This window comes from Chanodichthys erythropterus, chromosome 11 (genome assembly GCF_024489055.1).
Source record: "Chanodichthys erythropterus isolate Z2021 chromosome 11, ASM2448905v1, whole genome shotgun sequence".
NCBI lineage: Eukaryota > Metazoa > Chordata > Actinopteri > Cypriniformes > Xenocyprididae > Chanodichthys > Chanodichthys erythropterus.
The window spans coordinates 10626022-10652041 of NC_090231.1; the positions used below are offsets into that span (position 1 = coordinate 10626022).

At 40.2% G+C, this 26020-nt stretch overlaps 1 protein-coding gene across 1 annotated transcript; it reads left to right on the top strand.

The window, feature by feature from the left end:
- Positions 1 to 5558: 5558 nt before the first annotated feature.
- Positions 5559 to 25026, top strand: cyp26b1 (cytochrome P450, family 26, subfamily b, polypeptide 1). Its single transcript, XM_067401601.1, has 6 exons — positions 5559 to 6446; positions 15128 to 15352; positions 18010 to 18285; positions 18419 to 18574; positions 20826 to 21107; positions 22913 to 25026. The coding sequence occupies exons 1-6, from the start codon at positions 6243 to 6245 to the stop codon at positions 23303 to 23305; spliced, it is 1536 nt and encodes a 511-aa protein (XP_067257702.1). The 5' UTR covers positions 5559 to 6242; the 3' UTR covers positions 23306 to 25026.
- Positions 25027 to 26020: the final 994 nt, after the last annotated feature.

Below are 26020 nucleotides of genomic sequence, written 5' to 3' on the forward strand. Positions count from 1 at the left end.
CCTTAAAGGGTTAGTCATTTATTACTCACCTTCATGCTGTTCCACACCCTTAAGACCTTCATTAATCTTCGGAACACAAATTAAGATATTTTAGTTGAAATCTGATGGCTCAGTGAGGCCTGCAGAGGGAGCAATGTACACTTCCTCTCTCAAGATCTATTAATGAACTAAAAACACATCTAAATCAGTTCATGTGAGTACAGTGGTTCAATATTAATATTATAAAGTGACGAGAATATTTTTGGTGCACCAAAAAAAAAAAAAAAACTGACTTATTTAGTGATGGCCGATTTCAAAACACTGCTTCAGGAAGCTTTGGATCATAAATGAATCAGTGTATCGAATCAGCGGTTCGGAGCGCCAACGTCACATGATTTCAATAGGGAAGTGATCCGAATCATGATTCGATATACTGATTCATTTTTGCTCCGATGCTTCCTGAAGCAGTGTTTTGAAATCAGTCATCACTAAATAAGTCGTTATTTTGTTTTTTTGGTGCACGAAAAATATTCTCGTCACTTTATAATATTAATATTGAACCACTGTACTCACATGAACTGATTTAAGTATGTTTTTAGTACCTTTATGGATCTTGAGAAAGGGAAGTGTCATTGCTCCCTATGGAGGCCTCACTGAGCCATCGGATTTCAACTAAAATATCTTAATTTGCGTTCCTAAGATTAACGAAGGTCTTACGCGTGTAGAACGGCATGAGGGTGAGTAATTAATGACATAATTTTAATTTTTGGGTGAACTAACCCTTTAATCCAAGCTAATACAATTGGAAAAGAACAGGATTAACACATGATTTCATTGAGTCACAACTCCAGGGGTATTCGTTTGTCCTCTTACACTCAGCTCTCTTTAAGCCCTTGCTAATGTTCTATTGGTTCCAGGACCACAGTTTGATGAGGTTTGGTTCCATTTATACATGCTACAAGGTCTTAAAATGGGCTTTGGAAACAGTGGAAATGATCTGGCTTGATTTTTATAGGCAGAACACAATGATTCATCCTCTATATCAGGTAATGTACTGTAAACTGTTGTGGCTAAACTGCATCCACTAGCTGTAATGCAAACCAGATTAGCGTCTGAAAGCCATCAGACCTCCCGGTGACCCTTATATTCCAGCTGTGGTCTGTGTAATCAAAGTGAATTGGGATATGCTGATGATTTTCAGATAACAATCTACCTACTATCTAGTATCTGTCATATATAACTCGATTTAAGGAATCATGAGAATTGAAAATGCTTATTCTCTCTCAGTGACTGAAGTTATATTATCAAATGATTCATCAGAGCTTGTTCTTCTCAAGAATTGTTTATAATGGTAAATATTTCTGGGATATGTGCCTGTGGAAACATTCCCTTTAACTGTTTTTATTTGTATATGATTTGAAATGTGTGGGTTTGATTTATCCTTGAATTGTGTGTGTGGCCCTAATGGTGATTAGTCACTGTACACTTATTTCCACTGTCATTTCCTTTAGCTTCATTACCGTTAGCCAACTCAGAATGGATTCATTGTATATAAGTAATGGTGAGTCATGTTACAACGACAGAACGTGCTCCTTAGTGTGTCTTTTCCTGTGGAACAGGAAGTGATGGTTGTATGATGTAGAATCCACAGTTAGTACAGGTTTGTGTGCATGACTTTCATAGGTGTATATTAATAGCATTTCCTTCTATTTCATTTCCTGTGACCTCAGTTTGAAACGGTGTTAGCTTTGTTTATGTTATTTAAGAGCTTACATAGATGATGGTGTGTATGTACGTATGTAATCCTACTTTGAATTATATAATACTTAAACAAGGGCATAATGCTGTCACAAGGTCTCAGGGTCATGGAGTATCAGATTCATGTTATAGAGCTGGACTGGTGTTTAAATTTCAAGCTAAAAATCATAAACACAGCAATTATTTTATAGATGTTCCTTCACACTTTAAAGGGTTAGGTCACTCAAAATCGAAAATTCTGTCATTAATTACACACCCATAAGACCTTTGTTCATCTTCGGAACACAAATTAAGATATTTTTGATAAAATCCAATGGCTTAGTGAGTCCTCCATTGACAACAAGATCATTAACATTTTCAAATGCCCAAAAAAGCTACTAAAGACATATTTATAACAGTTCATGTGACTACAGTGGTTCAACCTTAATGTTATGAAGCGACGAAAATACTTTTTGTGCGCCAAAAAAACCCCCAACAAAATAACGACTTTACTCAATAATATCTAGTGATGGGCGATTTCAAAACACCGCTTCATGAAACTTCAAAGCTTTATGAATCTCTTATTTCGAATCAGTGGTTCGGATCAAACAGTGGATCAAACTGCCAAAGTCATGCCCCCCAGTGGTGAACCATTGAAATTTCGAAACACTTATTGCGTAATGAAGCCTCGTTTACTGAAATCACGTGACTTTGGCAGTTTGATACACGCTCCGAACCACTGATTCGAAACAAAAGATTCGTAAAGCTTCGAAGCTTCATTTGAAAGTGTTAATTATCTTGCAGTCAATGGAAGCCTCACTGAGCCATCGGATTTTATCAAAAATATCTTAATTTGTGTTCCGAAGATGAGGGTGATTGACAGAATTTTCGTTTTTGGGTGAACTAACCCTTTAATTGTGATAAATTGACTTCAGCAAATCTGGGCAAAAATCTGGACAAAAGTCATGTAGTGTATTCCAAGCTTTATTCAGAGGCACTTTGTTGGTGGTGTCCTTCTGATGGCAAGTCCACTAGAGTGCAAGTACAAAAGAAGAAAAACAAATTACACAAAAGAGCTAGGCTGTATCCAAAATTGCATACTTCCCTACTATATAGTAGGCAAGAAATAGTATGTGCCAAAAGAAGTATGTCTGAATTCACAGTACTCATAAAGAGTAGGCAAAAAGTACCCGAATGACTTGCTACATCCGGCAAGATTGACACTTTACTATGCCATGAGGCCGTGGGAGACAATTTGTGAATGGCAGTGAAGTGACGCAACCGACGCTGGTAGGTCACATGATTATGACAAAATGGTGATTGTAGTACATCCGGATTACATTCATACCACTCACTTTCATATTATAGAACCTTCTTTTTAGTGTTTGAGAAGTAATAAATCTAAATAAGTACCTACTCAAGAGAGTATGCGATTTCAGATGCAGCCGTAGATTTGCAATTCAACATGAAAATATTGTGATGATCTCATTACTGTCACATATTGAATGCTTAATTAAGAAAGTCATTCAAATTTAAAGTCAACTTTAATTTTAAATTTCTTTAAAAAGAAAAATAGAGCTGGACTGGTGATTAAATCCCAAGCTAAAAATCATAAACATACATTATTTTATCGGTGTTCTTTCACACTTCAGTTGTTTCGAGCTTTAAAAACATTTTCCCGATTTACTTTTAATGCACATTTCTGGTCCTATTTTTAAAAAAGAGGTTTTCCAACGAAAAAAATGTATTGTCTTCGTAAACTTTAATTAAAATGTAGTAAATTGCTCTTCCTCTGAAATGAGTTTTCAATAACTAGTAACTAGCGTTAACATAGCAACATTTCATGAATCATCCAGCACCTTCAACCTATCCAGTTTAATAGGCTTCTGGAATAAATCTTGTAATTCCAGGCCCCTCAGGACCTTGCGTCACTGCTAATTCTCTCACATCAAACAAGAGTTCATCAAGATGTGAACTTGCTTACTCTCTAAGCTGTAAGTCTGTGCCCATTTAGCACATATTTCCCAGGGGAAACAGCAACACACACATTATTAACTAGATTACTAGATATAGATACAAATTATTTTCTTCAGAACAACTATAGGCCTACACCTCAGAGTAAATTGCTTAAGCATGAGCGAAAAAGCGTTTTTCCTTTTCTTCACTGTGCTGTATTGGTTCATTTAATTTGATATTCAAAAGGGAATATTTCCATCTTATTTTTTTAATACCACTTTGAAAACATGGTAATTAATACTTACATGCTAGATTCTATCAGTGAATCTCAAACCTGTCCTAGAGTACCACCAGCGCTGCACATTTTGTATGTCTCCCTCATCTATCACACCTTATTCAACTCATGAGCTCATTAGTAGAGACAGCAAAACCTGAAATGGGTGTGTCAGATATAGGGAAACATGCAATATGTGCAGGGCTGGTGGCACTCCAGGACAGGTTTGAGAACCACTGTGCTAGATGTATGAAAGCATGCGCTGGAATCAGAGATTGATAAGTTCCCTCTGTCTCCGCTAGGCGGCAGTGTGTAGTTAAGAGACGCATCCAGGTTGACAGCAGCAGACGGCGTGCGCGAAAGAATGCCTTAGAAAAATATCATAAAAAGACAGAAATCCCATGCATTTCACAGTGAAACCTCGGGACATGTTTACTTTGGCTTAAAAAAGATTGGTAAAAGGAAGAGAATGCGTAAACACGAAGAGGTCGCACTGTTTCAAATATAGACTCAAGAAATGAATGAATGGTTTTAACTTATGGACGGACACGCGCTCTTGAACTTTTCGCATTCATATTTTAAACGAAAGTTCGACTCACTATTATTTAAATGAGATCTTTTGAGTAGTATGAGAATTGTTAGGTTTCATACAAGTGAACAGAACAGCCTATAAGACGAGCATCCCTTCGTCTCTGCCTGCCCCGCCGTCTGCCTCATCCTGCGCATCAACTGTGCGCCTTGGGAAGCAGACGAAAAGAGGGTGAGCGAAACAGCTGGAGTTCTGCTCTGCAGTGGTCGTCTCATATGCTGAGAATCATTACATAACTGTCCTTGAGTGATTGTGATCATAAGGTTACTGTAATTGAAACCACGTCCCTGCATAGATGACACCAGCACAAATCGGTCACTTATCGGTGCTCTGGCAGTGTATGTTCAACACATGGATAGATAGATAGATAGATAGATAGATAGATAGATAGATAGATAGATAGATAGATAGATAGATAGATAGATAGATAGATAGATAGATAGATAGATAGATAGATAGATAGATAGAGTCAATGGATGAATCTACTGCTTTGCGGAACAGATGCGCATGTGAACAGTCAAGCATGTTAGAAATCATAAAATCTGATATTGAAACAACATGTCTATTATGGTGTGGTAGCCTACTGAATCCGTATAAGATCAGGTAACTTTTTTTTAAAAAACTAAAAAACTATTAAAAAACTTTTTTTTTTTTTTTTGTTGAACCAAGAGTTTAAATCCATGCTGCGTAATCAAGGTGTGACCACACCATTAAGCGCATATGATATAACCATAAGCATATTCCACGAGTGGCAGGTGATAAGTTCTCGATCGTATGAGATGTGAAGTATTGCAAGTCTCTCTCTCTCTCTCTCTCTCTCTCTCTCTCTCTCTCTCTCTCTCTCTCTTTGGGCTCTCTTCCAGGTCCCGCACGCTCCAGCGCCCGGCCCGTTCACTTTTCACCCCGCCTCAGTTCGGTGGGGTGGGGTAAGGGGGGAGCCGCTTGCACCCTGGCCGAATGCCGCCTCACTGCCTCCGCTATATAAACACACATTGGAAGCTCGCTGTGCGACTCGAACTCACATTGAGAAACTGTATGTGTAGAGAGAGAGCTAGAGCGCAAGAGAGAGGTAGAGAGTGAAACCGCATCAGAAAAAGGGCTAGCGAGACGCACTACAGTCATCTGAAGATTTTACTGCTCATAGGCATCAAACTTCGGAAGGATTATTTCTTTCATTTATTTCTGCGTCTTCCTTATGACCATTACTTGAAATTGAGTGCATTTAAAGAGATTATGTGGAGTTTTCCTGTAAGATATTTTAAAAATAATAGCTAAAACCAATTTATTATTATTATTATTATTATTATTATCATTATCATTATTATTTCAAAAAGTAGACTAACTAAAAGAGTTTGGAATTTAAAAACAAAACTTCCAACTCAAGTTTGACAAGTTCACTCCAAATTTACATTTCAAAATTTTAAATATTGGACAGCGATTTGCAGAATCTAAAATGATATACAAACATTTAAGATCGATTTGTAACATCCTGCATTCTGTTAATTAAACACTTCAATTTATTTCATTCCAGAACTTTGTTGCGTTGAGAGAATCTGCTCAGCTATTTTTTTTGCTTTTCAGAATAATTGTAGCAGCAAATCATTTCTTACACAGCAAGTCACTCATATACTCCTGAGAAGGCTTAACCACTGTAGTGCTCATCACTCCAAAGAGATATTTGAAAACAGTGCCCGGACGTTCACAGCCATGCTCTTCGAGAGTTTTGACCTGGTCTCGGCGCTGGCGACGCTGGCTGCGTGTTTAGTGTCCATGGCACTTCTTCTGGCCGTGTCCCAGCAGCTCTGGCAGCTGAGATGGACCGCAACACGGGACAAGAGCTGCAAGCTGCCCATGCCCAAGGGCTCCATGGGGTTCCCCATCATTGGAGAAACATGCCACTGGTTCTTTCAGGTAAGAGCTCCATCTCCTTGTGTCTTTCCAAGTTTCCAGTCGCCTTGCTGTGGCGCGCACACCGCTCCGATGCGCGCCAAGCACCGCGGGTTCCTGCGTTCACCAGTGCATATAGTCTCCCTGTAGGTAACTGGATTGTTAAAGACGCATAAAGAGTAGGATAACGTCCACTAATGCTTTTCGCACGTGTGTGCTCGTGCTTACTATTGCGCGTTAAAAAGAGAACAGCCTGCAGGTTAGTTATTCCCAAGTGTGCAATTTCATCCGTGCCATATTTCCATGGTGTTAATAAGCTGTCTGTTTTAGATAGCCGTCAGTTTTTGTTTCATACAGCCAGTTTTCAATCCACGTGGAACAACCTGTTCGCGGCTGCCAAGAAAGGCGCGCTCCGTTCCAGAAATATTGTAGTCCTTGGCTTCTGATACGCGCGAGAACACAGCCACTGAGCACCGCTTGTCAAAGCGCGCATAAACTCTCCTGGGCGCGCGGGATGAGATTGATTGCGAGGGCAGGTAGTGTCGCGCTTTCATTGAGCTTCTGTGTAATTACGCGCGCCGGTTACTCTAGGAGAGCCCCGCGTGCTGTGAATGATGCCGTGCCGTTCTGTCATAATACTCAGACAGCTCGTAGTGCGCATACAGTACACGCAGATGATCTCTGTGCCACTGTCCTTAATAAGTCAGGGAAGTCTGTGAGCGCTCAGATGGCTTGTATTAGCAGTTAGAATATAAGGTAGCACACGGATATGAAAATCAGCCAAAATGTTTTTTTGTTGTTTTTGAGAAGTTTATTACACGACCCTATAACCCTAAAAATGTCATAAAGTAAAAATCGTGAATAAATGTCCTAGGAATTCTTTCTATATTAAATCCATGGTGCGCACAGGGATGTTCCTGGACATTGGCTTGCAGTTTCTAGAGTGGGTTGCTTTAAAAGGAGATTTGCTGAGATTCAATAGGGAGGAATGTCCTGGTCTGAGTGGTGTACAGATCAAATTCTCTGGTCAGGAATAGATTCTCCAAACTTGCTGGAAATCCAGAAGAGAATTTCCGTGCAGTTGGCTGGCTCTCTGCAAAAACAAACAGCCTTGACTGCATCTCAGAGTTATATATTTAAAATCAATAGGATTTGGACTGGTCCATTTGTGCCAAAATTGTGTCATTCCTTATTTCTAAAGCTCAAGGCATGCAGGACTGCGAGGCGACCGAGTGCTACAGTACCATGCAAACGTGCAGTTTGAATTGTTGATATCTCTCTTTATTGTGCTTCTGAAAACATGCACTGCTTTTACACCATCTGTGCATATCAAATCATCCAAGACACCACCTTAACTTTGTCGGTTTGCGGTCCATATATCTCTCTGTCTCCTTAAGACTCCGCAAAGCAGCAGCTGAATCCATAAGTGGGTCAAATCTGTAACTGACATAGATTTATGGACTCAGAGGAGTCTGATTGTTTGTGTTCTCTCGCAGTGTGTCAGCCTTTATGAATTATGAAATGAATTTTGTCCGTGTATGAGATTTTTCAGGTGACCACAAAAAATATCTGGTCAGAACTTTCTATCTCTGTCCCCTTCTCAGCTGTGCTCCACGTTTTAGCTGAAATGGAGCATAAACTTAACTATGACTATGCCAGGGCCATTACTTTTTTGATGATCAGTTATGGTGAGTTCAGATTGAACATTTAGATAATAATCATAACTATGTATTCCTTAATTAATTATGCATTGGTTTGCAAGTGTAGCGATAACTTCTTGATTTTGCACAGTTCACCCAGTGGGCAACCCTCCCTTACCCCTACCCCACGTCTCCACCTTGACCCAAATCGCTCCAGTCTGGGTGGCAATAAAGCCGCCCACCAGGGGGTCAAAAACACACCCACACCCTGGGACAAAGACTACACGGCTTGGGGCTCTGATCAGAATTCCAGAGAGCATGGCCTATACAGACCTGGGGGATTTAGGAACAGTCTTCCAGCATCCCCTCTCTCTCTCTCTCTCTTTCTCGCTCGCTCGCTTTCTGGCTCTCTCCCGGGGCTTGTCGGGATTAGCGAGCATGAAACGGGCATGACTGGCACCAGCGTGGTGTGGCCCCTTTTTCACCTCTGGAACGCACCACCAACCCCTCAAACAGCCTCTTGTCTTTAGGAACAGGGGATGGGGGGTGAAAGCGGAGGGGGCTTGGCAGCAGTAGTGGGAGGAGGAGGAAGGTAGGGGATAGAAAAGAGAAGAAAAGGGGGTCCCCGGGGTGAGCGCTCACACTGCACTGAACAACCATAATCTCTCTCCACAAAGTGTTTCCAGGTCAAAGGGGAGCCCATTCTCTCAGCTTGCCACATTTAGGTTCTTTGCGCTTAATTGTCTCGTGGGCTTTGCCGTTCGTCCGGCATTAAGCTAAATCATTTCTCTCTGATGCCGATTGCTGATTCCAACTGCATTGCCGGAAATCTCCTTTCATTTATGCATAGTCATGCGTCTCCGAGCACACCCTCTTTGGAGGGTACACCCAAGGGTGACTGATGGCCAAATAATGGGACCTCAAGTCCTACTGCCTCTGCTCGCTCTCCCCGCCCTCTCTTTGCAGAAATGCCGTCTATACCCCAATGGAGACGGGCCAATGCACACATCCTGAGAGATTCCAACGGGCTATTTCAGTAAATGGACATATTATCTTTATTTACGCTGAGACTGTGGGTGAACGTACGGAGAACTCCCCCCGCGCAGTTACCTGCCGCTCTGAAGCAATAAACACAGCAGCCCCCAGACTAAGCCATGCAGACACACACACATGCATATACTGTATACAGAAGGATCTGAGGACAAGGGTCAGAATAATGAGTGATAGAAATAAAGAGAACGACGTGCCAAGCAAAACTTGCCGTACACTTTTCAAATCCCCCTGCTCCATCTATCTTTCTTTTCTTCTCGTCTTTCTTTATGGCGGTCGTACGTTGAAGAAACACGCCGGGGTGATTCAAACTGCGTATGAAATTGCACCCCCAAGTCCCTCGCGTAGCACCCCCGTGTTTAGGTCAACCGTAGCTGATCTGAATAAATATAATTAAAAGGGTTTTTTGTGATTTTAATAAAGGGGTCATTTGTATAACATTTCCACTGGCACACAAAGGCTACATTTATGTAGCGGGAGGCTCGACTGGTGTCCAATTTACACAGAAATTTGTATTTTTAGTCCTGCGCACTCTGTGAGGAATGGGCCAGTGGAAAAAAGCGGTCCTCTTTATTGCGCCCCCTTGTAAAATATCTGATAAATTTCTTTTCAAAATAAAAGAAACTATTGAACGTGGCGAGTTAACCCTTTCACCGCCAGAGGCATAGAACAGGCGTGTTTTGTGTGAGGTCGAGGGTCACATGAACACATCTGATTTTTTCAACCGTTTTGAAATGTCTGTTTCTTTAAATACGTCAAGGATTAAAGTGACAAAACTATGCAGCTGCCCGAGCTTCTGACACAGATGTTCTCCTCCCAAGATCCCTGCGCATATCATCGTCTTCAAGTGACGTTTGACATGTGTTTCGCGGTCCAAATGACTGTGGAAAGCTTTTCGGTCTTATCGCTGAAGATCATCTAACCTCAACCTCTAACGGAGCTCTTGAACCCAATCTGCCTTCGCTCAAAACAAACAGGCTTTCATTTGAGCGACAGCCGATTTCACTTGGTTTTTAAGAGAACGAGCTCGGAGCAACAAAGCGACTGGAACCGTGCATGCGTGCAGAAGTAGACGTATGCACTGACCGTATTCATGTGTTTGACAGTGCAAGTAAGCTGCAGATTATTACCTCATTGCTTTTCCAGGGTGTGTGGCGATTTTGTGCGTCAGTGACCCTTTTGGGTTTTTTTGTTTTATTTTCGTTCTCTGCACGTCTGAGCTTCTGTGGCCTTGTGAAATGAGGGAGGACATTTCTCACCTTCTAGCCAAATGACATCTGCACGGCCAAGCCCAACGCGTTTGTCTCCACATTTTGCCTCACGACCTGTCCTGCTATTTCCAGCCCGGCGAGTCACTTTTCTGTGACCATTAAACCATTCTAATCACATTTGCTTATGCTCACCTCACTGTCAATCATTTCCAAGCAAGAAAACCATGATGTTTTCCCATCTTCGATCTGCTTTTTGTACTTTCCGCTTGTACTACACAGGTCGGGACTGGATCCTTTCTGGCTGCCCTTCTGTGTACACTTGTTTAAGAGGGAACCGTTGGCCCCTACGTGTGTAAATACACACATGTAGATGTGAGAAATGTATATGTGTTTTTGGTGATGTACTGTGTGACCATACATTGCACTGTTTCACTACTCCTGGAGAGGTGGAAAAAAGGCCCTGGCCTGGTAAGGATAACAGCATGTGGTGTTTAAAATGGATGTTCTTGTTCCCAGAATTATCAAACACACCAAGTTCACGCGGGTTACACATGACGTCAAAACAGAAATCGTCTGAAGGGGAAATATGACAGAACAAAGACCATAAACAAACATAATATAATACAAATTACAAGTTCACTTGTGCATAAATGTGTTTATACACAGAAATCAACAGAGAGAGAGAGAGAGAGAGAGTTAGCCAGTGCCCTTATGTTGGGCATGTGTGAAAGACGGCCTTGTCCTGGGTCTGTCAGGTTGAAAACGGCTCCTTTCTCTCTCTCATACCGACTGGTCCCACTGCCGGGAGGTGAGCACACACATACTCGCACACAATCATCCATCATCACACACACACTCAGTTCTCACCATGTGGTGAAAGATAGTACATTTATTTTCCCCCCTTTTCCCCTGCATTGCTTTTGGATGTGTGTGTGTGTGTGCATGTGGTTGTTCATGTCAGCATTACCTCTTGCCCTCACACTCACCTGATATGTGAAATCCTCACTGTCTTTAAGTATAGCATGGCTGTGAGCTGGCCAGTGACTATTTCTCTCACCCCTCACACTGTTCACGCAGTGGCTGTGCCCCCTGTCTAACACCTGGCGAGGTCCCGGGATGCCATGTGTCTGTTTGGCCATGGTCAGAGTTTTTCTGGGGGAAACTCCATTCATACTGTTTTAGAAAAACAACCTAAAACCGTTTCTTACTTACTAAAACTTGTTTTTCTGATGTTCCGATTGGTCGCTTAGGATTCTAGAATCTGGAATTCTTTCACCTCCCCCAGATGAGGAACCAAAAAAGGCTTTGGATATGATATAATCCCGCCAAAACTATAAAACCCAAAACAGTCATTTGCTGGAAAAATTGTAAAAACTGAGAAAGAGAAGTGTGAAAGTGTGAAATATGGTTCAAGTTGTCCACCACTGCAGAATTTACAGCCATATTTTCTCCCACATGTTCAGCCAGGTCTGGTTAAACTTTGGCAGTTGAAAAAGTGAGACTTAATCCCCTTTTGTCTGACCTTGTCTAACCTCAGTGTGCATATATCTTGTTAGTTTGATCTCATAATCTCACTATTTAATTAAGCTGATAATTTGTTATAGGATTTTAAGGGCTGAGGTGCCATGCAGGTCATAAGACATTTGCTAAGTCTTCAGAGATCTCAGCCAGAGATCATTTAAGGTTTTCTGACAATATGGAGGTGTTAGCTGAGCTAGTCAGCCAAGGTCAAAGGTGAGAAGAGAGTATAAAAGCATGGGTTAGATCAAGCAAACGAAGTCAATATGGAGAACTAAAGCATCCGCTGTCAGATGTTTGGATTGCTTCTGACAGATGTTTTTGTGTTCTTAGATGTTTGGAAAAAATAATTCGAATGCAATGAGGATACACGTACATTTACATTCTTTATTATTTGCCGGCATATATTATAAAAAAAGTTCAAGGCCAAGACGTTATTCATGAACTAATCTCTTTATTTGTTTATATAGAGGTGAGAAACCCAGCCTCAGACCACGAATACACAAAAAGGGGTGGGACGCTTATTTGCGATTATCCAAAGAGATTGGCTACTGGACTGACGGTACACTGGAAGGATATTGGGAAGTGTTTGCCTTCAGAGTTAAAGCAGCAGTATGCACAGGGCTTTTCCCTTATATTTGAGACCAGGAGATGGTGGGAAAGTGAGTGTGATATGAGCATCATACACATATTCTGAAGAGGCTATAAAACCTCCTGGAAATATACTATTTGAATCCCACCATCTTTACTCATGGGTTCTCAGTTCTGAACACCTGAGCCGTAAATGTCATGAGAGGTAAAAAAATAAAATAAAAACAACAGAATATACACAGCTACTTTTGATGTAGAAAGCAGAAAGATGCCTTTTGCTTGCAGAACGGCATCTACCAGCAGAGGCTAACTGCATTTGCTCTATTCCTTTTTCCTCTGTGGTACCATGTCGTTTGTTTGAGTGTTTTTGGTTTGAATACTCTTGTTGGCTATTTGTTTCACATTTGGATTGAACAGGCATTAACACACAGAAGTATGCACATAGCATGCTGAGGTGAAGTGTTTTCAGACTACTTTCTGGAAAAAAGCCTTGCATGCTGCTAAATTTATCCCTGAAAATAAGAGTGTGAGTGTTGGAGTGTGCTTGATGAAACTGGTCACAAAATTTGGTAAGGGGAGGGTGGTAAGGGGAGCAAACAGCTCTACTGCCACTTCCTGCCATGGGGTCAGTATGTGTGTGTGAGGCTGAGAGGTTACAGGCCGTCTTTATGTGCTCAGCAGAAGTCTCGAGGGCTAGAGACAATTACTCTGTGTGTATTACGGAGCAACTCACTCCAAAGCTAAGAGTTTTACCATGTTTGAGAAAGAGCTGAAGTGAACTTGAATGTACATAATGACTATAATTTAGTTTTACTTTTAGTATTGTGTAAAACAGTGCACTTACATACAGCACATACAGCATCAACATTGTTGTTCCATTTCAGTCAGGCGAGGGTATGGCTACACTTAAAGCGTGGGCATGTGACCCCATTCAGGTTAATGTCTCCTGCCCTGAGAAAGCCTGAGAAAGTGTTGCTGTTACACTTAAAGTCCCCATGAAATCAAATTTTTTTTTTTTTTTTACTTTTAGTATGCATATGTTACGGCTATCTATAATCTAGTGTGCTCCAAAACAATGACAAAATTCGCTTTTAGAAGATATAAGCGTTCAAAACGTCTCTCACTTCCGCTAATTTGGATCAATGAATTTGATGAAATCACTCTGCACTTCAGCTTCTCGTCATATTTTCTGTCCAATCAAATGCTCTCTAGAATCTGTAGAATCCCATTGAAGATGGGACTGAAATCGGTCACTCAATTTTTAAATGATAAATGGCACATAATGCACTATATAGAGAATAGGGAACGTTTCAGGCAGTGTAAATATGATTTCCTTTGGTGCGAACGAAGTCCCATTTCACATTAATGTCACGCAAACCGCCGCAGCTCACACATGGTCTGCTCCAGCCTAGAGACGGGAATCAGGATAGCACAGAGCGTGTCATATGTCGAGTCGGGACAAACCACACAAACGTCTCGGACCCATTTGGACTCTACACAGAATGCTATATTTTAAAGCGATATTGAGGAGATTAGGAGATTAGACAGACTCTGCATTAGAAACGACACTGACGAGTAGAAGAGATAACACGGGTGCCACGCACTAACATAAAATACACACTTTTCAAACTACACGTCTTCAGCATGTTCATTGTTTTGCTTTAGTAACAGTGTCATATTAAATCTGAAATAGGAATTTATTAAACTGTGGCTGTTATAAAATGCGAAATGCAGCTTTGCAGAGCTCAATGGCTCTGGCCGAGCTATGATATAAATGAAACGCTATTGGCTGTTTTTAAAAAGGGGAGGAGCTGTCTTCCTGTTTCAGTGGAAATCGCATCAGCGCATTGAATAATGCTACGCGTTTCAAGGCACTTCAGTGGGTCAAAGGTGAAAGTTTGCAGTATATGCACTGGATTCTTTGCTGATTAGCACATTCAGACATGCCAATTTCTCAGAGCTAATGTCTGCGCTCATATACTCATTAGATCACTTCTCTCAGCGAAGGCTCTGATCCTGAAGGATAAGCCTGAGTCCCTTCTTAGCTAAAGCTAACCCAACTGCATAAAGAATGTTGTGTACAGGACCCATATGCCCTTACAATACAAAGTGGGCTAACACCCTAAATACCTATTAGCCCTAACACCTCATTACAGCTGTAATATTCAGACCCCTTAGCCTATAGTGTTGTGTTCAATTTTAAAGGTTTTTGCAAGGCTAAAGGTTAATTATTCAATTGGAACTACAAAGGTAAAAATGCTTTTCAGTTTATGGTAGAAAACTGACAGCTGTGGTTGGCAGAAAAAGCACAGTGACAAATATGTTGACATCATATTTTTCATACGTACTAAAATCATAATATTAACAATATTGTACAGTACCGAACAGTATTGTCTTCTTAAAATGAATTAAAAGGTCATTTATACTCTTGAAATGTAATATATAATTTTAAAAATATATAATTTATTATATTTTTTTATAATTTTTTTTACATACAGTTAAACAATTAACACATTTTTATTTCCGTTTTATATTTTGTGCATCAAATGCAATTTAGCCTGTCAATTTAGCAAATATGACACTAATATCAAACAATTGTAACTGTCAACAATTTGCTAATCTGTCTGCTCCACAATTCGAAGCCTCTGAATATCGGCAACTCTTTCTTCTTTTCACACCTGCTTCTCTTTTTCAGGGTGCAGGTTTCCATGCATCAAGGAGGCAGAAGTATGGGAACGTATTCAAGACCCACCTGCTCGGGCGGCCGCTGATCCGGGTGACGGGGGCAGAGAATGTGCGTAAGGTTCTGATGGGAGAGCACAGCCTGGTCACTGTGGACTGGCCCCAAAGCACCAGCACTCTACTGGGTCCCAACAGCCTGGCCAACTCTATAGGAGACATCCACCGCAAAAGGAGAAAGGTCCATATCCAGTTGTTTGCTACTCAGATGTAGTTTTATTATGTGTGGGAACCATCCTTATCTCCTAATTGATGGTTTTTTTGTGCTCCATTTCCCTGTCTTGCCCATGAAAAATGTTTTGAATTAGTGAAAGGACGAAACAAACAGTAAAAACGAGAGATGGGGTGAAAGAAACAAGATCAGGTCAAATGGAAATGGTCTTCCATCTATAGGTCCAGATTTGGAGACAGATACCCACAATGCATTGCTCCTCTGTTACGCATAACAGTCTGCTCACAATGACCACATGGAGGATTACGCGCATAACTAGCTTCTCCTCAAATCCAACCCATTGTCCGGGGACAAAATAGCTTTTTTGTGGACCCTGGTCCTCTTCAGTCACTTGGAGGCTTGAGTTTCACCTCACACACCTGTTCCATTGAAGGGTCAGCGGGGTGTAATCAGTCTGGTTAATCCTCCAGGTCCAGGGCCTCACGCAAACCCCCTAATGACTGCTAATTAGTCAGCCAGCTTCAGACGGACAAAGACTGCCTTATGAACCACGTTCCAGTGTCCCACTTTACACACTAATGTCATAAATGTAATGTTTTTCAACCTCATTGGAGATGTACAGCATTGTACAGTCTATGTTTTTGACTGGATGGGTACTTTCATCAACAAGCCAGCCATGTTCTATCCCTCTGGGATGTCCTGTTCTAGGCATGAGGTTTGGAAAAGAAGAGAATGCATTGTAAAATGTCCCTTTGAAGACAACTGCTACACATTTACATGTACTAAAGACTGCAGTCATTGGCTCTAAATAGCTCTAAGGGCTCTGGATGTAGCTAGTGATATATTTTAAGTTATATTTGATGTTTGTGTTAAAGGAAATTCCTAATGTAAGTTATTCCAAGTGCTGGTCACTAACAAGATGCACAACAGTTCACTGAATAATATTAGATACAACCAAATTAGACTTCTTAAAGTACATAGACCTTTCAAACAGTGGATTTGGTAAGGCTTTGAATTTATTAGGTTGGCCAGTAGAGGGCACAGGATCTTAATTCTGCGCTCACCTGCCTACACAAAGTACTCTCCCTGTGAATGAGAGATTTTGTTTTAGTCAGTGGGGGAGAGAGAAAAGAGAGAGTGAGAGAGAGAGAGATTGGAAAAGTAGAGAGAAGTGTAAAGAAAGTGAATGGTTTGGGGGAGAGAATAAAGAGGTCTTTACATTCTGGTCAAACCAGCAGCTTTGAGCAGTTTCATATAATTTAAGACATATGGAAATTATTAGGGTGGGGGAGTTTTAAAAGGCCGTGTGTGTATGTGTGTGGAAAGTGCAGTACAAGAAGTCACGTTTTGTAATGAAGACAGGCAGCTGTTTTTTTCCAGTAGTGTTCTAAATCCTGTATAATGGGGACTGGCATTAGTGGAGCTTGACTGACGTCTGTCTACGACGCAAAGAATCGCAATAGGAAAATAGTAACCTTTAAAAAATCCCAAACCAATAAGCAGTATAAATATGGTGTAGTATTTCTATATTAATGTATGAGTAGTAGCTAAGAGAAATGTGTGATACAAACATGCTTGAAGCCACTTTTTTTTTTCTTTCTCCACACATGTGGACCGCTGTGACGTACCGGAAAAGGATTAGATGTTAGTAATGTCATAGCATGGACAGATCACTGGAGGTTTTATATGTAGGGAGAAGGGCACTGAAAACTAAGTGTAAATTGGTGTGAAATAGGATTTTAATAACTACTAACAGCCAGTTAATTGTTAGAGATTAATGAGTGTGTCTGAGAAGAACAGCACAGAAAGGAGACCTGAAGAAATGGGCCTTGGCAAGAGAAAGTCAGACGTGAGGAGAGACAGGAGGAGGACACACAAGTCTCCGCCCCCTTCCCTTTACTACTGGAAAAAAGCGGGGCGGAAACGAGGTATTTGGAATGAGATGGCATATAAAAAGTGCTATTGTTAGTCGTGGAACATGGATGTTATTTCACTAAACAAACCAGCACAACTGAGGCACATTAGAAATGCGCTGCTGTGGCCAGGAAAATCTTACCTTCGCCTTTCACCCTCACTGCTGATGCAGAGGGAAACTCTCTCAGATATTCTGAGAGAGAGGTGGAGGTAGGTGAATAACAGTTAAGAGTATGAAAAGGTCAAAAATAGTGAGGACTTCAGAATTAATAAGTTTCATGCTTCATTCTATTAGACAAATAAGCTTGGCCTTTAAGTCCCGACTGTGGCTTCGGGATAATATTTTCATGACATTTCTTGCTTGTAGAGCACAGATGTGCTGTTTTGTGATTCATAGGCCAGCTGCATTGTGGGAAGTGTAGTTCAGCAATGGAGGTTCATAAGCCTGAGTCAAAAACAATTTTGGAACAATACGTCTTTTATCGGATAGTGTCACATATCTGGACAGGTTCCTAAACCTGCATGTTTTTGGAAGCCGATCCCTTCCACTGCTCTCCTGGGCCAATTAGATCATTTTCTAAGGGTCTTAGGTAAAATAAATCCTTCTTATGAAGATCAAATCCAGTTTTGAGCTAAAATGGGACTTTATAAAACCAACAACTGATTGCAAAACTATTTATCATGTCAAAATTGTTCTCTATCACATTTTTCCAAAACAGCGGACTGACCGCATTTTCAATTGTGTTTCTCAGATCTTTGCTAAAGTCTTCAGTCATGAGGCTCTGGAGAGCTACTTGCCCAAGATCCAGCAGGTCATTCAGGAGAACCTGCGGGTGTGGAGCTCCAATCCTGAGCCCATCAACGTGTACCGTGAGTCCCAGCGGCTCTCCTTTCAGATGGCCATACGTGTGCTCCTGGGTTTCCGCGTCTCCGAAGAGGAGATGCGCTGTCTTTTCCACACATTCCAGGATTTTGTGGAAAACGTTTTTAGCCTTCCCATCGACCTGCCTTTCAGTGGTTATAGGAAGGTAAAATGTCAATATGTGTTGTCTAAATCACTTGAAAATAGAGGAATGGATTAGATTGTCTCTGTGTATTAGGTACACAGCGATAGATCAGTACTAATGAACTTCTAATAAACTAAAGAACTTGTGTTTGCAGGGTATTCGTGCAAGAGACTCACTCCAGAAAAGCATAGAAAAAGCCATCAGAGAGAAACCACTCCACACACAGGGAAAAGATTACACCGATGCTCTTGATGTGCTTCTGGAAAGCGCCAAGGAGAACAACACAGAGCTTACAATGCAGGAGCTGAAGGTGAGCGAAGCACCATTATCTATGTTTCCATCCATCTATTTTTATGTGCATTTTGGGATATTGCATAAAAAAACGCAAGATGGAAACAAGAAGATACGCATAAACTCTAAAAATGTGCCTAAAAATTTATGGGCTCAGTAGAAGCGGATACATTTTTAAATGCAATCCAATAAGAAGACGTGCGCATAAACACATTTACCAAATAAATCACTCAATGTGCAACAAGAAACTCACATGAATGATTTTATCTCCGTGTTCTTAAGCGTAAATAATTTATGATGTAAGGAGAAAGAGCCAAAGTGGCTTTTCCTGATTGCAGCAACTTCCATTTTTATTACAGGTATTTTGTGCCAATTTCCCAAGAAGTGACGGTTCACATGGGATGCTTTTTTTCACAAATGTTTTATGCTAGATTTAGATATACTAATTTTGTGCACAATTTGCAACTTTGGATGAAAATATAGCTACTGATACACTATAGCTTTGTTCCAAAATCTTGTAAGCTGCCTTTTAAGGCCTCATATGCACACTTTCCTTTGTGAATGTTCTTCCAAACAGTAATCAACAAACTTATTAAAAATCATGATATTTAAAGCAAAAAACTTAATCAGTTACTGTGAAGTGAGAGAAATATAAATGTACAGCATTATGATACCGAAACCTATTCATGAATTGTTCCATCATTTTTTTTCCACCCTGTCATCAACTTATTAATGTCAAATTCCATTGGAATCAAATTCGAGCTCCTCTTGTGCACTTTGCTTTCTAAGCGCTATTTGTGTTGTGTGCCAGTGACTGTTACAATGGTTGTATTTTAGGGTGACCATATGTGCCATTTTCCCAGGACACGTCCTGTCCAGGATTTCTAAATTGCCAGAAATAGCTTGAGCCCTTGCCTCTTTAATTGTGAAAGTGGTCATATCGATACGCCCCCTGAACGCAATTTCTAAACGGAGGTCTGTGCAAGCCACTGTTCTTATTGACAGTCTTCATGCAATGCATTAAAATGTTGTCGTATTTGCAATGCTTTGACCGTTCTCTGTAGATCCAACCTTCTTGCAAGCCACGATTGGTCGATTATGTATAATGCATGCTATTGGTAAAATTATTTTTTAATCATTACCTTCCGCAAATATGAAAACAAAACCAAAACTACATTTTATGCAACTTAGAAATCCTGGACAGGACGTGTCCTGGGAAAATGGCACATATGGTCACCCTAGTGTATTTCAAATCAGTCACTAAAGAGAGTTTCACTTCTGTTGGGCTATTTTCTCAGAAGGTAGCTGGATAAGAAGGCAGTAGAAAGCAAGCATTAGATGCTGGAACAGAGCCGAAAATGAGTAGACGCCTAGTCAGCATCTTTGACATATGCTGTCTTACGAAAACAGAGATAATATATCACCAAACAGAGACACATTTCAAGACAATCTGTGTTTTGATCATGTCTATTTAATGCTACGTTACATATACATAAAAATGTTCATGGATTTCACCACACAGTCATTCTTCCAGTCTCTTTCTACTAATCATTTTCTTTTCACCAGCTGATTTGGTTTGCAGTGTGAGGTCAACTTGTGATTATATATTAAAGCAAAAAAGGAAGTCAACACTTTAATTTTGAGACCGGTGACTCTCTGACAGCACACTTTACCCACTGACTGCTCTCTTTAGTTCTCTCTCCTGCTCAGTTTTCTTGTGTCATGCCCAAACCGGGATGACAGACATTTAATGACACAGATAATAGTCAATAAATGCTTCCCTGTAGGCTATTGCTACCTGGTTATACCACTCAGCTCAGAGGTTTTAGCTTTTTTCTTTTCTAAGGTACATGTGTAGTCTCCTCAGACAGTGGCGGCAGGAGTGGCTCCCAGGCCTGTCAACACCAACTCACTGGCAAGCAGTTAAAAAAGGAGGGAGAGAGAGAAGAGAGAAAAAAGAAACCTGTGTAAGATGGCTGCCAAACCTCAAAGAAAAAAAAAAGAGAGAAGGAAAGAAAAGAAATAAAGAAGCTCCATCCTAAGAATTCAGAAAAAGTCAGACTGCAGTGACTAGAGACAATATTATATATATAGCCCTCTTCAAATTTCAGATTTTTTAAATCTTTCTAATCATCAAAGAATCCTGAACATTTATTTATTTTTATTTTTTTACAGTTCATCAGTAATAGATGTGTCAGTGTCAAATGCCTTCAAATAGTGTCCATCTAACATTTACTTGAGTTACATCAATTTCTTTCTTTCTCCGTCAGGAGTCCACAATTGAGCTGATCTTCGCTGCTTTTGCCACAACAGCCAGCGCCAGCACGTCTCTGATCATGCAACTGTTGAAACACCCTCCTGTGCTGGAGAAGCTGCGTGAGGAGCTGCGGAGCTGCGGCCTGCTGCACGACGGCTGTCTGTGCCAGGGTGAACTGCGTTTGGACAGCATCATTAGCCTCAAGTACCTGGACTGCGTGATCAAAGAGGTCCTGCGTCTCTTTGCCCCCGTGTCCGGAGGTTACCGCATTGCCACGCAGACCTTTGAGCTGGATGTGAGTTGTTGTGAATTTGCAGCTACTTTCACCCAAAAAATTCTTTCATCATTTACTTACCCTTATGTCTTTCCAAACAAAACAAAAAGTTTGTGTCCATACAATGAAAGTCCAGAGTTGTTTAGACCACAGCATTCTTCAAAATATCAGAGAAGAAAGTGATACAGGTTTGGAATGACATGAGTGTGAGTAAATGATGTCAGAATTCTCTTTTTTTGGGTGAACAATGCTTTTAACATTTTGTATTGTTGTTAATCTTGTCAATGCTCATCTGTTTTATCATTCCAACCATTGTTATCTTAGTATTATTTATAGACTATTATAGTATGTATTAGTTTCAAGTCTCGTCTACTCGAGCCCTTTCCACTACAAAGTAGACCAAAGGACTGTACAGCAAAACCTTGTACTGAATCCGATATTTAACTGGAAGCCAATGTAGCTTTTCCAAAACTGGAGTAATATACTCCCTTTTCTTAGTGTTAGTAAGGAGCCTCGCAGCTGCATTCTGGACCAATTGCAATTTTGAAATAAGAGTTTGGCTTACTCCCAAATAAAATGCATTACAATAGTCCAAACGGGAGGAGATAAATGCATGTATCACTATCTAAAGGTCAGCAACTAACAGAAAGGTTTTCATTTTTGCAACTATTCACCACGCATTTAATCTGATGATCAAACGTAAAAGCTGATTTGGGACTACACATTTGTTGTCCATGTACCTAACACATCGTTTATGTCACAGTCAACCTTATTTGGCCCAAAAATGATTACTTCAGATTTACTCGCATTAAGCTGTAGGCGACTTTGCTTTAGCCAGCACTTCACCTCCTCATAGATGACTGAGAAGTTGATCCTCCAGATCTAATAGGTAGATAAATCTGAATATCATCAGCATTAAGATAAGACATACTGTGTTTTTAAAAAAAATAAGGCCTAAACGCAACAGAAATAGTAAAAACAGATATAAGCCCCAAAATGGAGCCCTGAGGTACTCCACAGTCAGTAGGAACTGAAGAAGAAGAAAATTCCCCAACCCTCACTGAAAAGGATTGTCCTTTCAAATAAGAAAACCATTTTAAAACAGTCCCTCTCAGACTCATAACATGCTCTGAACGTTTATTAAGGATGTCATGATCTATTAGATCAAAAGCTGCACTAAGGTCGAGCATAATTAAAGCTCCTATTAGTGCTGTCAAAACGATTAATCGCAACTAAAAAAAGTTTTTGAATGTATGTGTGTGTGTACAGCTATGGAAAAAAATAAGATTATAATAATTTTTTCCATAGCTGTATACACACACTTATATATTTACAAACTTTAATATATGAATCTATTTGACAGCACTAGTATTTATTAATATTTTGAATTAGCTTATTTTTATTTTGTCAGTTTTCTTTTTAATTTTTCTTAATTTGGTTTCGTCCCTGTCATTTTTATTATTTTTTATATTTCTATTTATCTTTAATTGAATTCACTTTAATTGTATAATTATTTTTAAATAGTTTAGCTTTAGTTTTAGTTAAAGGTGCAATAAGCAATTTCTGAGAAATGCTGTTGAAAGTGAATCAGACTGCGCACCAAAACATACTTGTAGCCAATCAGCAGTAAGGGGCGTGTCCACTCATGAGGGGGAGGTGCCTGTGCTGCATAGCCTTTTGTGAATCAAGATGGGGGGTGTGATCCTTTTGGGTAGGGGTGTTTTTGTTTTGGTGATTTCAAATACAGCATTTCTCAGAAATTGCTTACTGCACCTTTAACAATAACAATAACACTGCTTCTAACCTCCTTTTTGTCCGTCTCTCAGGGTGTACAGGTACCTAAAGGTTGGAGTGTCATGTACAGCATCCGCGACACCCACGACACCTCAGCTGTGTTCAAGGACGTAGAGGCCTTCGACCCGGACCGCTTCAGCCCAGAGCGTAGTGAGGATCGCGAGGGGCGCTTCCACTACCTGCCCTTTGGCGGTGGCGTTCGCTCCTGCCTCGGCAAGCAGCTGGCCACTCTTTTCCTCAAACTCCTGGCCGTGGAGCTCGCTGGAGGTAGTCGCTTCGAGCTGGCCACGCGGACATTCCCACGCTTGATTTCGGTCCCCGTGGTACACCCCACCGATGGCCTCCGTGTAAAATTCTTCGGCCTCGACTCCAACCAGAACCAGATCATGGCCAAGCCGAATGACATGCTGGATGCCACCGTGTGACAGACTGAGAAGTAACAGACTTCATATTTTGAGCTGTCACCCGAAATTCTGTAAAAGACTCTCATTTGCCAAAAATGTATAGTCTATCATTTGTAAAGAAGTATATCATAAATATATAAATTTAACTGAACGTATTGCTACATCAGGAGAGCACAAGAGGAAGGTTTCAGAAAAGAAGGGTCATATAAGCCGATGTAAATTTCACAGGGTATGGCCAGTTCTGCTTTAACCAGCGCAGGACGGCTCCGGAGGAATCAGTCTTGAAATCGTTTGAGATGAGTAGTTTTGTTTTTGTGTGCGAGTGTCTGGATGCTGAGTTCATTTATATGTATATACTGTATGTGCGGTTTGAGTGTGTGTAAATACACTACGTGTTTTTCTCGTGCAAATGTGTGCGTGTGCCTGTTTGCGTGCGTGGACAGGTTGTTATTCAGCTAAGGTATTAGCAGTTAGAGTAGGCAGTGTAAACTAGAATGAATGGGAGGACTGTGTAATTTACTCAGGTGTGTTAGCAGTACAGAAGGAGCTTTCAGACTAACCCAGTACTTGTTATACATGCTCTGTACATAAGAGACAATTCATAATATTCTTTTTAAGAGAGCGTGAAAAGGAGGCGATGAAGAGAGATATATAACTAGAGAGAGACTATGAGAGAAAACTAACCTGTGCAGGCTCTCAAAACAAGCTATAGAGGGAATGAAGGACTCATTCCTGCTGCAAAATTTATATCTGAAGACATTTATGAAAAAAAAGCAAAGAAAAAGTCTGTCGTAAACTGTTGTATATGCTGCTTTGGGAGTCGCTTTTTATTTATATGATGGAGCAGAGTGCCAACTGACCTCTGCTGCTCCACATCAAAATATGAAGAAATTATACTGAACATACAGTAGATGAGGGTGGAATGGAGTGGACAATCATCAGTCATTCACTCTACAGTATAAATCACCAATCAGGAGAGTTTTCTGGAGATGCCTCTGAAGGGACTTTAAAGGCAGTTGAGCGAGAGGCAAAAGGACTCGACCCCGCGCGGGTTCTTCTTTCACTTCCTCTACAGGCCATGCAAAGGACTTTTCTTTGATAAAATATGCCACTGATCTTTTTTTATGATTAATGAATGGATGAATTAAAATAATGTCTGCTGCTTTCAGTGTACCGTTTTCTAACAGAGAGTAGATCGCTACCTTCAGCTACAGTTTTGCTATTTCTAAGCAAAGGTTGTGAGTGCAAGAGAGATTTCACATATTAGAAAGCCATGGGTAAAGCATATTTGCATTGTCTAATATCCTAATATTCTTGCTATTAATATTATTATTGTAATAAATCTTATTTTAAGTGCTATTTTTGTTATATAGAGTTCTAGTATAAGTAAAGTCTGTTGGTAAATACTGTTCTATTTAGAATGATATGGATTTCAGTTATACTATATTGTACACTGTGTTTAAATGTTAATATGGTTTTATCTTATTGTAATAATTATAATTTTTGGTTATCATTATTATCATTGCATTTAGTTAATATTAATAAACAGAAGCACTTGCGAGGTATGTTTATTTTGAGTGCCATTTGACTACATGTTCTGATTGTTGAGTTTGTCTGTACATATATTTTATTCCTTTTTACAAATCCACATTTCACTTAGTTCAAATATGAATGTTTTTCCCTTCCTTTTGTTACAGTGATTCTTAAATGTACTTGGTAATTTTATAAACCCTTGTAATAAACTATAATGTGAAAATCAATCATTCACTTCTAATTCTTTCCTATGATCTTGCCTCGTCCTGCTTAACAACAGTTATAACTTCCTTTGCCACTTAGTCTCAAGGGAGTCTGGATGTGTTTTAAACATGATTTCTAAATTGATGGCTAAATATTTTAATTGCTAACCACATGCAAGTCTGTTTTACATCACCTAGGAACCACAGTATACCCCTTTGATGTTTGCAGTCATATTCTGTGAAGAGGAAAGAAAGCTGATCTCTTTGATGTTCACACTTTTTTTGATGTGTTGAGTCTTGATGCTCAGACCTTTGTGTGTGTATTTATACACAGTAAATATACGATGAAGTAACAATGCTATGCACTGTAACGTGACCACATACGTCCTCAAATACTAACAGTAGTGATATGGAGACACACACATGCACACTGCAGACAATTCAACAAACAACAGCTTTATTCAATAGACGCCAGATGTGTTGACCAGCATTCACTTCAAAGAGCTGCCTTAGCACACAAACAACCATCCTCACCATGCATGTTCTCATTTTTGCTTTGGAGTCCTGCTTATTCATTTATGGCTTTCTTTGATTTTCAAAAATTCTAAATTAAATTAAAATCCTCCGAGTATGCCCAAACAACATTATGGAAGTTGTTTATTAGATGTGATACTCTGCATGAAAGGATAATGCCTTAATTTCAATATGCCGAGTTTTTAGAGCTTAATGAATATTTAATATTTAATGACAGTGATCCATGTTGTAAGTGAAAGCAGAATAACTTGACAAGCTAGATCACAAGAAAGATTATCTATGCCATCACTATCTGGTTTCTCATTAGAGATCACTAATGCGTTCACTTCCTTTTCCCATAATCTGATATCTTAATCAATACTGAAATTCAGATCAATGTTGATGATGATATTTACCACATGACATATAGCAAAGCAAAAAGGTCAGAGTTCAATAGAAGACATTAACAGAAGTAAAAACTGTGTTG